The sequence below is a fragment of the Balaenoptera acutorostrata genome, chromosome 4 (genome assembly GCF_949987535.1).
Source record: "Balaenoptera acutorostrata chromosome 4, mBalAcu1.1, whole genome shotgun sequence".
Lineage (NCBI taxonomy): Eukaryota > Metazoa > Chordata > Mammalia > Artiodactyla > Balaenopteridae > Balaenoptera > Balaenoptera acutorostrata.
This window is the reverse complement of record NC_080067.1, coordinates 79,692,565-79,709,031: the sequence shown is the minus strand read 5'-3', so window position 1 is coordinate 79,709,031 and position 16,467 is coordinate 79,692,565. Positions and strand designations below refer to the sequence as shown.

The 16,467-nt window shown below is 35.2% G+C and overlaps 1 protein-coding gene across 15 annotated transcripts in view; it reads right to left on the bottom strand.

The window, feature by feature from the left end:
* Nucleotides 1-16,467, bottom strand: part of LRCH3 (leucine rich repeats and calponin homology domain containing 3) — a 116,721-nt gene that overhangs the window by 40,181 nt on the left and 60,073 nt on the right. For all 15 annotated transcript variants that reach the window (XM_057544953.1, XM_057544957.1, XM_057544956.1 and 12 more), the window contains 4 exons: nt 10,729-10,822; nt 9,257-9,377; nt 6,102-6,250; nt 2,434-2,510 (listed from right to left, as the gene is read on the bottom strand). In XM_057544953.1, coding sequence (XP_057400936.1) covers nt 2,434-2,510; nt 6,102-6,250; nt 9,257-9,377; nt 10,729-10,822 — 441 coding nt within the window. The remainder of the gene's footprint in view (nt 1-2,433; nt 2,511-6,101; nt 6,251-9,256; nt 9,378-10,728; nt 10,823-16,467) is intronic.

Here is a 16,467-nt window from a genome sequence, read left to right as displayed (position 1 = left end):
ACTACTGAGCCTGCCTGCCACAACTACTGAAGCCCGCACGCCTATAGCCTGTGCTCTGCAACAAGAGAAGCCATCGCCATGAGAAGCCCGCACACCGCAACGAAGAGTAGCCCACACTCGCCGCAGCTAGAGAAAGCCTGCATGTAGCAACGAAGACCCAATGCAGCCAAAAAAAAAAAAAATCCTACAAACAATAAATGTTGGAGAGGATGTGGAGAAAAGGGAACCCTCTTGCACTGTTGGTGGGAATGTAAATTGATACAGCCACTATGGAGAACAGTATGGAGGTTCCTTAAAAAACTAAAAATAGAACTACCATACAACCCAGCAATCCCACTACTGGGCGTATACCCTGAGAAAACCATAATTCAAAAAGAGTCATGTACCACAATGTTCACTGCAGCACTATTTACAAGAGCCAGGACATGGAAGCAACCTAAGCACCCAACGACAGATGAATGGATAAAGAAGATATGGCACATATATACAACGGAATATTACTCAGCCATAAAAAGAAACTAAATTGGGGCTTCCCTGGTGGCGCAGTGGTTGAGAATCTGCCTGCTAATGCAGGGGACACGGGTTCGAGCCCTGGTCTGGGAAGATCCCATATGCCACGGAGCAGCTGGGCCCGTGAGCCACAATTGCTGAGCCTGCGCGTCTGGAGCCTGTGCCCCGCAACGGGAGGGGCCGCGATAGAGAAAGGCCCGTGCACCGCGATGAAGAGCGGTCCCCGCACCGCGATGAAGAGTGGCCCCCGCTTGCCGCAACTGGAGAAAGCCCTCGCACGAACCGAAGACCCAACACAGCCAAAAATAAATAAATAAATAAATAAATAAATAAATAAATAAAAGAAAATCCTTTAAAAAAAAAAGAAACTAAATTGAGTTATTTGTAGTGAGGTGGATGGACCTAGAGTCTGTCATACAGAATGAATTAAGTCAGAAAGACACATACCGTATGCTAACACATATATACGGAATCTAAAAAAAATATGGTTCTCATGAACCTAGGGGCAGGACAGGAATAAAGATGCAGACGTAGAGAATGGACTTGAGGACACGGGGGTGGGGGGCCGGGAAGGGGAAGATGGGACAAAGTGAGAGAGTAGCATTGACATATATACACTACCAAATGTAAAACAGATAGCTAGTGGGAAGCAGCTGCATAGCACAGGGAGATCAGCTTGCTGCTTTGTGACCACCTAGAGGGGTGGGATAGGGAGGATGGCAGGGAGATGCAAGAGAGAGGGGATATGGGGATATATGTATATATTTATAACTGATTCACTTTGTTATATAGCAGAAACTAACACAAAACTGTAAAGCAATTATACTCCAATAAAGATGTTAAAAAAAAAAAGCTAGCTTTCACCTTGAGGGTGGGTGTATCATATCCTGGGAATCTTGGGCTTTACTTATGATGGATACAGGAGGCAGGAAGGACAAAAGATAAAGCTGAGGTCCCCCTACTATGGGGAAGTGTAACAAGAAATCCTTGCATGACACTGGAATCTCAAATGACCACACTTTCAATATAAGGACACATGGTAACTAAAAAGCTCTTTTGAGATAAATTTCAAAGATATGAAATGTAACTAAATCACCATGAACTAACTAATAAGACTAAGAAGTCCAAGTTATAAGACTTCTTTCATTATTCTCCCTACATTTTCTTTATCCATCTATATCTCAGTCTCCTAAAGAACTTCAATATCCTGCCAAGTGTAAGTAAAGAATGATGTATGACACCATCTACACAGTAAATTTACTGTTGTTTAAGAATAGGCATATCAAGTCTACCACTTTAAGATTTCATAAAAATAGAAAGGAAGCAAAAACCAAAGGCTGGGAATTTTTCAACTATTGTGATACAGTTTATGACAAGAAACTTTTTGGAATTCAAGAATAAGAAGCAGTACTCTTGAAAAAAAAAAAAAAGAAGAAGAAGCAGTACTCTAAATGGCCAGGCTAAGTTTAGAAATATTGTGTGAGGCACTAACTGTAGATAAAAGATCACTTCAACTGAGATAGGAATGAGGAATATATCGCTGTCTCGGTCTGTGGCTCTGTTTCTAATCAAAAGTTTAACTAATATAATTGCAGGACTCTGGAAATTCATTTAGCCCTCTTTATGCATAAATCCAGACATAACACTAAAAAATCTCACTGCTATTAAGTATCTTCAAATCAAATAATTATACAGGTAATGGTTTAGGTGATCTGAATTTAGAATGAATAAATCAATTTTACTTCTTTTTCTATTACCTAAGCACAAAGGTACATTTCACTTAGCTCTAAATACATCATATTTAAAACACATAGTATCTAAACATCTTCAATATACATAGATCTACACAAAACGAAAATCATTTCATTACCTAATTATTGAGTTTTAAGACAGAAAGTAATAAGTAGAATTGGTTTTTCAAACCTGTTTTGATGTGAATATCTTCTCATGTCTTCTGTTTTTTGAAATTCCCTCATGGGTACTGGCTTTACTGGTGAACCCTAGGCCAAAAAAAGAAAAACAGATCAATTTAACACATGTATCCACATGTATCCAGAAAAGTGTAATTACACAGTTCACATTCAAGTTGGCATTTAGGGATCTGTATATTACACTAAAAATATTTTAACAGAAACTTCAAATGTGAATTTTCATGTTTAAAAGCATTATAGGCTATATTACTGCTTTGGTAAACACAAAACTGTTCACAATCCAAAAACATTTATTTTAAAAAAAGCAGATTTTCTTCACACCGTATTTTATGAATTATAATGACCATACAGTAATATTTACTAGATGATAAGATGTGAAAGTTGAAAAGGATCTTAGAGGTCATCTAGTACAAACTTCCATCTAGAACAGGAATTCCTACCAACCCTACCGTGACTTTTGCTCAGCCTCTCTTGAATATTTCTAGTAATAGGAAGTTCACTGGGGAGATTACATTTCTTTACTTCTTCATCGTCATAAATTGTTACTTATGTTAGTCAGACAAATAGTCCTGGGGATGCTGGTGGAATACCAAGATAAAGCAAAAAGTAACTTCTATTTATGGTAAAATATGATATTAATTAAAAGAGAGATAGTGGCAATTTATTTATAAACTGAAGGGTAAAGGTCATTTCAAAAAATATTACCAAAGAAAATTAAACTGGTTTAAGTTATATGGACTATATACTGAAAAATAAAATTATAAATCAAAGGTAGAGGCTCATGGGATATCACACCACATATTTTGTCAAATGAGAATCCATAAAAACAATATAATCTTACTTCAACACCAAAAATAATCATCAAAATGGGTATTCTGGAAGGGGAAAAAAAAACTTATCCAAAAAAAACACAAAAAACCTAGAAATCAAATGTAAAACTATTTATAGTCTATCTCCAAGAAATAGGTACATCACACATAACTAGAAAATCTTCTTTGGTGAGTTACTCCAAAGGGCTAAAGCTGACTCCCGTAAAGTCTGGGCATAATCATATTAAATGAGATACAATTCTAGAATCTTGATGAGAGAATAATTACTCTAATTTCAGTGAATATGACTTTTTAAGTAAACAAAAATCTCTCCTAGTATGTTAACATCAGTGACTTATCACCCTGGTTTTACCATACTGCAATTACCTAAAATTATTGCAAGAGGTACATGAAATTTTCATGACAAAATGAATGTAACATTGGTTTAATTTAAAAAATAAATATGTCATAGTCTATAAATATAAGTCATACCTTATTTTATGACAGTATCACTATGTATGTGACAGGCATTATGATAAAATTAAACAATAGCAGAGTGTTTAAAATCTCAAATTGTTTTTAACAACCCATGTTTAGGTAGTATCCAAGAATATAAAAAAGTATTTCGTCATTGGTTATTAAACCATTTAAAATAATACTGCTTTATTTTATTTTTATAGGTGCCAAACTTTAGAAAGCCTTATGACACAGAAGTGATAAAGAGCCTTATGACAGAATCATAAAAACTACTATGTATAGTAGGTAGATGGAATCAAAAAACTTATCACAAATTAGCCAATATAATGGATTAAAGAAATGACACTATAATTTTTCATCAGTAGCATAACATGCATTTTCACTTTTAGTAGAAATACCTCATCTACACAGCCTAATTAACAATATAAAATGGTCAAAGAGAAAGACCACAAGAAAGAGGATTCCCTTTTAGATTATAATGTGCATTGTTAACTTAAACTTTATTGCAAAGTAGTTGCCCTCTGCTCTAGCAGAAGTGCTTATAGCCTGAAACACAAGTAGTTTCATTAATCACAGGTACACACTGCTATCTGTAGGCTGCAGGACTTTGATTTACAGTCGTCCACTTTATCTTCTGGTTTCACTTTTCGAGATTTCAGTCACCCACAGTCAACCATGTTCCAAAAATATTAAACGGATAACTTCAGAAATAAACAATTCATAAGTTTTAAATTGCACACTCTTCTGATGAAATCTCAAGCTGTCCCGCTCCATCCCACCTGGGTTGTAAATCGTCTCTTTGTCCAGAGTATCCTGCCTGTTAGTCAGTTAGTAGCCGGCTCAGTTAGTCTCTCTTGGTTAACAGATTGACTGTCGCAGTACAGCAGTGCCTATTTTACTTAATAATGGCCCCAAGTGCAAAAGTAGTGATGTTGGCAATTTGAATATACCAAAGATAAGTCATAAAGTGCTTCCTTTAAGTGAAAAGGTGAAAGTTCTTGAATTAATAAGGAAAGAAAAGAAATTGCATGATGAGGTAAGATCTATAGTAAGAAGAAATCTTCTATCTGTGAAATTGTGAAGGAAAAAGACATTCATGCTAGTTTTGCTGTTGAACCTCAAACTGCAAAAGTTACAGTCACAGCATGTGATAAATGAATGCTTAGTTAAGATGGAAAAGGCATTACATTTGTACAATGAAATATTTTGAGAGAGAGAAACCACATTCATATAATTTTTGTTACAGTATATTGTTATAATTTTTCTATTCTATTATTAGTTATTATTCTTAATCTCTTACTGTGACTAATTTATAAATTAAACTTTATCATAGGTGTGTATGTATAAGAAAAAACATAGTACATACAGGGCTCAGTACCATCCGTGGTTTCAGGCAACCATCCACTAGGGGTCTTAGAACGTACACCCTGTGGATATGGGGTGGGGGGAATACTGTATATAACTTTATCCAACTTTAAATAAAAGAATGTCATTTGAACACCAACAAAAAATACTGTGTTCAAAAGCCTTCAGACAGGAAGACCAAGGGTTTGTTTTTTTTTTAAAGAATGATAATAACACTCTATAACATGTCCCACTTGAAGTGACTATTCGCTATTTCTAAAAGACTAAATACATCATTCTCCAAAAAGGCCCCAAGTGTTTCTCAAATAATCCCTGCTCAAAGCCTGGGACCAACTCCAGACATTAACATCACACACACTGAAGTGCAGCCATTTTATTATGCTGACTAGATACACTGAAGAATGCTATTTCTACTTGAGACCCTTGGGGAATTGGCAGAGATTTTGCAGTGGGCTGAATGCTCACTTGTTTTCTAAGGCAACTCAATGCTCCACTATAAGAGACATCCAAGAATTTTAATGGCAAACAATTTATATTCTGTGTGATTTCACATAAAAGCGCCAATATAATTAAGCTCATCATAAAAATTCTATGGTTAAGTCTGTATGTTGCTCCAAAAGTCAGCAGTTTGGTTCAGTTCTTAATTACTGATCAAACTATGATTTACCAGTTAATAACATTAAAAAAACAATAAGAACAACAATGAAAAGCATCATATTCCTCTGCATTTTCTTCCAAGGCACAGGATACTCTTAGGACTTCTTTTATTCCTTCTTCAAAATTCTGAAATCTGTCTTTTTATTTGAAAAATAAACCTAAACTTTACTTGAGAGTATTGTCTGATTTTAAAAAAAATCTGAAAAACTCAGTAATAAAATTGGAACTAAATATAATAAAACAAATAATTAAGCCTAAACCAACAAATCACTGATATGATAGAAATTTATACTGTCATAAACTGTTTTTACTAGGGGATAGCAACAAATTTAAGCTTAAGTGTGTATACTACCTCATGAGAGATTCGCCGTTGTTCAATATATGCCATAAACTGTGAACTGAGGCTGTCTGAGTCCAGGCCCTTGGGTGGTCTCACTTCTTCCTCTTCTTCCTCCGCAGTACAGCTGTCAATATAGTCAATCTGATCCAGATCATGTTCCACTGTTCATACGACACATACACACACAGACACCAGAAAAAACATTCAAATTAGATAGCCCACAAAAAACACTGAATTGCATTCTTTCCTTTTCCCTAACATTTTCTATTCTAAAACTGGGAGGAATAAGAAGTTTAAATTACATAAGCCTTTATTATTTAGTCTATGGCCACTTACAAAAATAGGCTAAAGAAAAAATCTTAGTCCTAATTCACTATAAAGAATGCAGTAATTGATGGTAATTATTGGAAAACAGACCTCTAATCTTTCTTTTTTCTTTGGACAGCTCTTGACTATCTTAAACAAGACAGTTTGAGTTTGTGAGACAGATAAGAATAATTTTTTAACATCGGAAAATATATCTTCTTTTAGTTTTTTTTTTTTTGCATGTTTTAGGTTTGGGGCTTAATCATACCTCTTTGAAGAGCTGGGAGGCAGAAAACCTAACATAATCAACTCAAAATAAAAGTGAAAAGACAGGAGGAAAGTGGACTTGGTGATAAAGAAGTAGATACTGACGACTGTTCCCTTTCCTGTAACTGTTGTCCATAACTAGAACAAGATTTATTTTCCTATTTAGAAAATTATTTTCTACAGGTCAGTATTGCAGATATTTTGTAGCAGTTTGTGGATGGAAGGGAATCATTTGAGGAATTTTTGCTTCTCAAAATGCTCTGGGGTGAGGAGAAGCACATAAATAACATATAGCCACATCATTATTTCTTCTAATACACTTGGGTGCACCCCATTAATTTTTTTTTAAGTTTAAAAAGTAACTATTTTTAAAAGTCACTTTAGATGGCACACTAGAAAAAAAAACTTACTACTAAGATGATTTCTCCAGAGATGTATTAACTCCCAGCCATTACTGTATGGTGGTCTATAGGCTGCCTAAAAGTTGCAGTTGCTGGGAATAGTAAATTTGAAGAAGTCTATTTCTCAATTTAGTTTTCTGACTCAATTATTTCTAAATAATTCCATAACTGCAGTTAATATAAAAATGAATTGGGCTTCCCTGGTGGCGCAGTGGTTGAGAATCTGCCTGCCAATGCAGGGGACACGGGTTCGAGCCCTGGTCTGGGAAGATCCCACATGCCGCGGAGCAACTAGGCCCGTGAGCCACAATTACTGAGCCTGCGCATCTGGAGTCTGTGCTCCGCAACAAGAGAGGCCGCGATAATGAGAGGCCCGCGCACCGCGATGAAGATTGGCCCCCACTTGCCGCAACTAGAGAAAGCCCTCGCACAGAAACGAAGACCCAACACAGCCATAAATTAAATAAATAAATAAATAAATAAATAAAAACCTTAAAAAAAAAAAATGAATTGACTTATCATAATTATATAAATAGATAAAAGGCTGAAAAGGTTTTAAGTCTACACCCGTGTTAGAAACCAGGTACATAAATGCATTTTTCCAATGTGCTACAACTTGTGTGACTAAATCAACAGTTCATTTTATAACTATCTCCCAAGAAAGCAACATCACTTTTTCATACTGTCTAGACCAGTGCTACCCAAGAGAAATAGAACGTAAGCTATGAAAGTGAACCACACATGTAATTTTAAATTATCTATTAGCCACATAAAAAAGTCAAAAGAAAAGGTGACATTAATTTTAATAATATATTTTACTTTGTTAAATATATTTAAAATATTATTATAACATATAATCAATATAAAGTATTATTGATGTTTTACATTCTCTTTCTCATGCAAAAGCTTCAAAATCTGATGTGTGTTTTATACTTATAGTACAGCTCAATTCAGAAAAGCCACATTTCAAATGCTCAATAACCACATGTGGCTAGTGGCACAGATCTAGAGATTATTTTAAGTCTGAAATGAACCAATGGGAAAGATATCTCATACAAAAGCAAGATTAAAATGGAAAGTACTGAAATGGTAAGTGACAGCAGTAAAAAAAGAATATAAGATGGTAAGGAAAAAAAGGCGGGGCGAACCATTTAATTGAACTCATCATTCAGAGATGAAAGGTCTTCTTAGATAATATAATAGATTTCTGGAAAATCAAAGTCATTTCTCCCTTAGAGCTGGCCCTTAAAATTTAAACATTAGGATTTGGTAATTCAAACTAAAGCAATATTGAATGGAATGCTAAAATCAAGAGTCTCCTTCAAAAGCACAAGAAAGCAGAAAGAGCTCTGTTAATGAACTATAAAAATAATTATAAATTAAAAAAAATTTTTTAATTTAAATTACAAATTTTAAAATACCAGAATAAGGAACACTTGGATTCAGATGCCCATGAAGAGCACAGTTCCGAAAGAAAAGGTAGACATCAAGAAATGTACTGAATTCCTAAAAGAGGTCAAATAATGACCACAAAGAGAATCTTTAAAAAGGAGAATAGTACTTCAAAGAAGATCATGGGGCTTCCCTGGTGGCGCAGTGGTTGAGAATCTGCCTGCCAATACAGGGGACACGGGTTCGAGCCCTGGTCTGGGAAGATCCCACATGCCGCGGAGCAACTAGGCCCGTGAGCCAGAACTACTGAGCCTGAGCGTCTGGAGCCTGTGCTCCGCAACAAGAGAGGCCGCGATAGTGAGAGGCCCGTGCACCGCGATGAAGAGTGGCCCCCACTCACCGCAACTGGAGAAAGCCCTCGCACAGAAACGAAGACCCAACACAGCCAAAAATAAATAAAATAAAATAAATTAATTAAAAAAAAAAAAAAAAAGAAGATCATGGTTAAATCAAGATTAACAAAGATCTATTCCAGGTAAACTGTCTTTAGTAAAGTTTCCTCCCAAAATAAGAATAAGGGAAAAACATTGTATTTTAATTGCAAGTCTGAAACAGAGAAACTGAAATTTAACCCTAATAGAAAACATTTTTTTTCTAATCAGATGAGAAGAGGAGGGAGGTCTTTAAAGAAAGACTGGAAGAAGCTACAGATACACAAATAAAAGGAGTGGATGTGAAAAGGCCACTTAAAAAGTCAGAGAGATTATAAAGACTTTGGATGTCGTCAGGAATCATGTTTACCTCCACCATTTGTTACTACTATACTGCTGCGATTCTCCTGGTACTGGCTTTCTCTTCGTAGTCTTTGTTCTTTAGTAATTTCTGCTACTCGAAGAGGCAGATCTGAAAATTCATCTGTAGGCTTAAAAAAATAGCAGAAACATTAAAATAAATCATTTCAAATTTTAGACAACATGGTACTTAAAACACAGATATAATATAAATTCGTTAGAATTTATATTTAAGAAGAAATAGCAAAGTAGTTTCAGAGATGCATCTAGAGATGCACATATTATCCAACAATATGAATGTACTTAATGCCACTGAAACTCACTCTTAAAAATGGTTAAAATGGTAAATTTTATACGTATTTCACCACAATTTTAAAAAAGAATAGGGTATATATGACTCTATATACATACATATATGAATTTAAAGTATTGACATAAATGTATCTGTATTGATATAGCCACAATCATGTACACACCCACCCACGCACAAATACCCAAGCAATTCCAAATGACAAATGGGCTGTATTCTAAAATTAATTTGCTTTAGACTCCCAATAAAACAATGTTATAAATGGTACATTACTAGTCTTGCTAAACAAAACCTTAATCATTTAACCTAACTTATAGCTAAAATATTATACCTTAGTAATTTAAAAAGAAGAGAGAAAACATAATGCTGATAATTAAAAGAGAAAAATGAGGGACTTCCCTGGTGGTGCAGTGGTTAAGAATCCACCTGCCAATGCAGGGGACACGGGTTTGATCCCTGGTCCGGGAAGATCCCACATGCTGAGGAGCAACTAAGCCTGTGCGCCCTAAAGCCTGCACGTCGCAACTACTGAGCCCACGTGCTGCAACTACTGAAGCCTGCATGCTATAGGGCCTGCACGCTGCAACTACTGAGCCCGTGTGCTGCAACCACGGAAGCCTGCACGCCTAGAGCCTGTGCTCTGCAACAAGAGAAGCCGCCACAATGAGAAGCCTGCGCACCACAACGAAAACCCAAACTCAGCCAAAAAAAAAACAAAAAGAGAGAGAAAAATGATATAATTAGCTGAGAAAGTTACTTATTTATCTTGAGCATGTGGATACTCTTCATTAAGGTTCCCATCTCATTACCCATCAGCCTACAGTTCTATTTTCTCACCTTACAGTACCCCTTCTACCACCTCTGCTCAAGGCTATACAGGCCCTCAAAGTTCAGGTTTCAGTTGTAACTGGCTCAGTTCCCATTTGACCGTCCAGGATATAAAATTATTTATACAACACAGTGAGGTAACAAACATGTAAAACACACAAGGTAAAAGATGGTAAAGAAACATAATACCATTTTTGATGGTAGGACTATGTGGGATTTTTACCCTTCCCTTGGCTATTCTATATTTTATATAACAAGAAATTGAGTCCAGTTAAGACATTTTCCATTTTCATCATTTTATTTTTCCTTAATCATAAGTTATAACATGCAGAATAAACACTTACTTCATTCCCTGACCATCTCTTATCACCACTGTCCACACTATTGAAACCTGAATCAAGGGCTCCATAGGGGCGACCTGAGTACAGTTCTTCGTGGCTGCCAAAAAGAAACTTCAGTTGTTAATGTAAAGTTTGATATTTTAAAAATTAACATTTGAAATAGATGCGATTTTACTAATAAACATTTTCATGGCATTCAGGGACTTAACTATTTAGAATGAAATGAATATTCGTTTAACTTTTTAATATGAAAAATTCCAAATTCAAAGAAAGTAGATAGAATAGTATAATGAACTCCCATGTACTCATTATCCAGCTCTAAAAATATCCACATCCTTACTTCATCTATTCCTCCAGCCATTCCCAATGCCCCCCTCAATTATTTTTATTTTTAACAGTACTCTTTTTCTTAAAGTAAAATTTACATACGTTTAAATGCACAAACCTTTGACAAATGAATACATCTTTGTAACATACACACCTATCATGATATAGGACATTTCTACTTGGCCAGAAAATTCCCACACATCCCTTCCCAGTCAACTTCCCTCACCTCACCACTATGTGCTAAGAGGCAACTACCATTCAAATTCTTTTCACCTTAATTAGTATAGAACGTCCTCAAAGATGTCCAAGATCTAATCCCTGGAACCCATAAATGTGTTACTTTACATTGCAAATGGGAATTAAGGTTGCAGATAGAAGTAAGGTTGCTAATCAGAGGACCTTAAATTAGGGAGATTATCCTGAATTATCTGAATGGGCTCGATGTAATCACAAGGTTCCTTAAACATGGAAGAGGGAAATAGAAGAGGAGGATTCAATGCTAGCTTGAAGATGGAGGAAGGAGACCAAGAACCAAGGAAAGAAGACAGCCTCTAGAAGCTGAAAAAGGCAAGGAAATACATCCTACTCAAAACCTACAGAAAAGAATGCAGCTCTGGCATCATCTTAATTTTAGCTCAATGAGACCAAGATTTAGACTTCTGACCTACACAACCATAAAATAATAAATCTGTGTTGTTTAGGCCTCTAAGTTTGGGTGGAAACAATAGAAAAGTAATCCAATTAGTTCTGCTTATTCCAGAATGCATAAAAATGGAATATGTACTCTTTTTCTACTCAGCATCATGTCAGTGAAATTCTTGATGTTTTTAATACCTTGGAGTAGAATGGATGAATTGTATGGTAAGCGTAGGTTTAACTTAAAAAACAAAAACAAAAACAAAAAAACCTGCCAACCTGTTTTTGAAAGTAGTTGTATCACCTTGCATTCCCACCAGCAATGTATTGGAGTTCCAGTTGCCAACACTGTATTCCCAGTCATTAATTTTAGTTATTATTCTGATGGGTATAAAATGTGGTGTTAATTTGTATTTCTCTGATGACTAGTGATAATATCAGTGATATTTAATACCTTTTTATGTGTTTATTGGCCGTTCATTTATCTTCTTTTGTGAAATGTCTGTTCAAATCTTTTGCCCATTTAAAAATGCAACATCAATAATCTTAAAAATATTTTGCTGGGCTTCCCTGGTGGCGCAGTGGTTGAGAATCTGCCTGCCAATGCAGGGGACGCGGGTTCGAGCCCTGGTCTGGGAAGATCCCACATGCCACGGAGCAACTCGGCCCGTGAGCCACAACTGCTGAGCCTGCGCATCTGGAGCCTGTGCTCCGCAACGAGAGGCCGTGATGGTGAGAGGCCCGCGCACCGCGATGAAGGGTGGCCCCCGCTTGCCACAACTAGAGAGGGCCCTCGCACAGGAACGAAGACCCAACACAGCCATACATACATACATACATACATAAAAAGAATGTAAGCAGACAAGAATAGCATTAAAAAAAAAATTTTGCTAAGTAAAAGAGGCCAGACAAAATGCTACATAATGTTCGATTTCATTTCTATGAAATTCTGGAAAACGCAAAACTATACTGACAGAAAGCCGATCAGTGATTGTCTGGGGCTGAGGGTGATAAAAATATATGTATCTTGATTGTGTTGGTAGTTTTGTGACTGTATCCATGTACCAAAACTCACTGAATTCCACATTAAAATGGGTAAATTTTATTATTTGTAAATTTTATCTCAATAAAGCTGTTTAAAAAAATGTGCCAAACCATTTTTCCAAAATGGATGTTCCAGTTTTACTTTTTACATATCATATTACATAAGCAATATGAGAGCACTGGTTGTTCCACATCCTAACATTTGGTGTTGTCAGTCTTAATTTTATTCGTTCTTGTAGATGTGCAGTGGTATCTCATTACATTTCGATGATGACTAATGATAAGCACTTTTTTGTGTGCTTATTAGCCATTTATATATCTTTCTTTGTAAAGTCTATTCAAGCCTTTTGTCCATTTTTCAACTGGGTTGTTTGTCTTTTTAACATTAAGTATAAGCAGGTATTCTTTAGATATTCTGGATACAAGTCTTTTGTCATATATGTATTTTGTAAATATTTTCCCCCAGTCTGTGGTTTGCCTATTTGTTTTCTTAATGTTTTCTTTTTGTAAATAGATGTATTTAATTTTCATTAAATTTAGTTTATCATTTTTTTTAATGGTTATTGCTTTCTGTGTCCTCAGATATCCTTGCCCACCCCAAGTCACAAAGTTACTCTTCCATATTTTCCTCTAAAAGTTTTATAGCTTTAGTTTTCACTTGTTTATAGCTTTAGTTTTTACTTGTTTTTAAACATAGTTCTAAAAGTTAGCTTAATTTGAAGTCTAAAACACGATAAAGACTCTGTTAAAAATTGGTCTATTAGCATTTCATTTAATAAGACTGCCTAGGGTGAAAACAACTTTCAATGGTACAAATTTAAAATATGTAGTGTTCTTCTGGTATCGAATTTTGTATTCCATGTATTCTTACATAGTTTGTGTACATAACTTTAAAAAAGTTATTGTGTCATGCTGTCACAATGAATCAGAATCTAAGGTACAGGGAAAGAGCAATGTATTTGGATTTCACAGATAATCTAACCAACTATTAGCTCAAAGAAGTTGCTTAACCTTTGTAAAATGAGGTTAAACATTCTTACTCATGTGCCTTCACATAAAGTGAAAGGTGTTAAGTAAAAACAAAAGAACACAAACAAAAACCCTATGTGAATATAAGACACTTTTATAACTTGTCATTTATTTTTACTGATAAAGATCTTACCTTGTATGTATTTGGTAATATACAGACCTATTTGTCCAATGTGCTAAACATGCTCTGATTATAAAGATCCAAAAATATAGGCACTTTCCAGCTATCTAACTCATTTTCCTACCCTCCACTACAAAGATCATTTAGCAAAGTAAGTGTCTCAGTATAATTCTAAAATTACTTCTCTCTAAAAAAAAGCAGTGAATTTCCCCCAACTTCTTATCTTGAAAACATTCATATCTACACAAGAGTTGGGAGAGTAATACAGTGATATCTATTTGCCCTTCATCTAGATCTCCCAATTGTTAGCATTTAAGTAAAATGTTTTATGTATACTGTCTACATGACATGTCTGCTTTTATGCCTGTTTTAGAGTCCAGATCTTAAGGACAGGTACTGTGTGTGTTTTATCACAGCAAAGTCAGGCCAAGGTACCTAATTTTAAAAGCTTTCTAATGAAATATATATTTAAGCCATACTTAAAGAATTCTTTTTTGCAGATGCCAAAAGAAATACATGTATTTCAGGATTTACTGAACAGTACTTTTTAATAGTATGTAAAATTTTCAAGTAAAGATTTTCAGATTTCTAGAGGATACTGTTTTATATAATGTATTTTCTGTGAAGTGACCAATCAAGGTAAGCCTAATTTTACTGTGCTATTTTATAAGTGGGCAACATAAAGAGAATAAAATCTTTGCACTAAGCTATTATTTTATCTTCTTTATTCAGTTACCTTTAGCTTCTCCACATATTTGCTCTGCCTCAGAGATTAAACTGATAAGATTAAAGTGAGACATAGGTTAACCAACTCTCCAGGTTTGTTCAGGATTTTCCTGGTTTTAGCACTAAAGTCCTGTGTCCCAGAAAACTCCTTAGTCACAGGTAAACTAGGACAGATGGTCACCCTATGTATAAATATGGCCTTTGTGAGGCCAGGAAGAGTTGTGCCAGCCAGGCTCCAGCTATGTCCTGTTAGAAAGTCCAGTCTCTTTAGTAAACGACCTAGCATAAAATGGATTCAAATGCTTATGTTACTCTGTGTGGCAGGGAGATGAACTGTGAATCAGTATAGTGCAGTAAGGAGTTTAAAATATGGCTTTTTTCAAATAGTTTAACAGATCTGGACTGATAACTTGGCACCATCATTTCTTAGCTATGTGACTTTAATTAACCCGTTTTACCTCTTTCAACCTGTTTTCTCGTAAGTTTAAAAAAAAAAAAGATTAACAACACCTATCTCACAGAGTTGCTATAAAGATTACTTGAGAAAATATAAGCTAAGGACCTGCACAAAGCCTGGTACAAAGCATTAAATAAAAGTTATCATTCTATGAAGAATGTGTCCTTAAGCGAGAGTCACTAAATCTGCTTCATTTGAGTTTAGTTCACCAAACATTTATTGAATGCCAGGCAGTTTTCCAGGTGCTTAGAATATAAATATGAATAAAGGATGGCCACTGCTTTCACAAGCTCAGGCTTGTTGTAGAGAATTAATTCCACTACTGGGGTTACAGAGGCAGGACTTTTCTTACCAGTTGCTTAGTCGTTCCTTCGTTTGGGCTCACTGCCACGTCATCATAAATAAATATATTTAGTCTATAAAATAAAGCTGCTTAAAATCATCACAGCAAAAAAGCATAGTTCACTTTAGATCACTATTTTAAAAAATGTGTGCCATTGTATAAAATAAAGTTATCACAACAGTGTAAATTGCTAAAGGAGTTGGAAACATTTACATCTGAAAATGAGTAAAAACATTTGTGACCTTTATAAAATGATTTAAGAAAGACTGTGTGTTGTTTTTATGCTACACAAAAGTAGTTAGAAAGTTGCAACTAAGGATTGAAATTACCACAGCAGTAACTTGTACTGAATACCTGAAGAGCTACAGGATTAATAAAAATTCTCTTTAGCAAGACAGGTCTCTTAGACTAAATATGTCCAAGATCACAGTAGACAGCTAATAACTCTAATGCCTAATATTCATATAGGGCTTTATGGTCAGCAAAGCACTTTCAAACACAGGTCATTTGATCCTCACAACTACTGTTAGAATATAAACAGGGTAAAGATCACATTGAAGAAACCAAGGTTCAGAGAGGTTAAGTGAACTGCCTAATAGTACAGAGATCCAGAGCTAGAACTAAGGCCTTCTGACTCCATGACTGCATTTTGAATAAATGCACTGCTAACTACAATGCAATCTTACTAATCTGTACCTTAGTGAGAAAGACATGAAAGTACGATGTCTCATTTGCTGGTACATGAGGAGTTGAAGGAAATATTTTTGTTTTTTATATATATATAAATAAAGTAACATAACTCTGGAAAAAATGGAAAATGTATAAGACAGATTAACCTAGGGAGCATAATTAGGGATTATTATAGGGATTGGAATATATTAGATCTATAATTACTAATTCCTTTGGAGAAACATGACATGTTTATGCTATTTAGACTTCCTATTTAGGAAAGGTTTCTCTATTGACTGAAGCTTTCCTGTATCTCTTAGCAAATACACACAAGTCTCTTCCTAGGATTTTTTGATTTTTTTTTTTTTTTAAAGAGATTTTTAAGAGGCA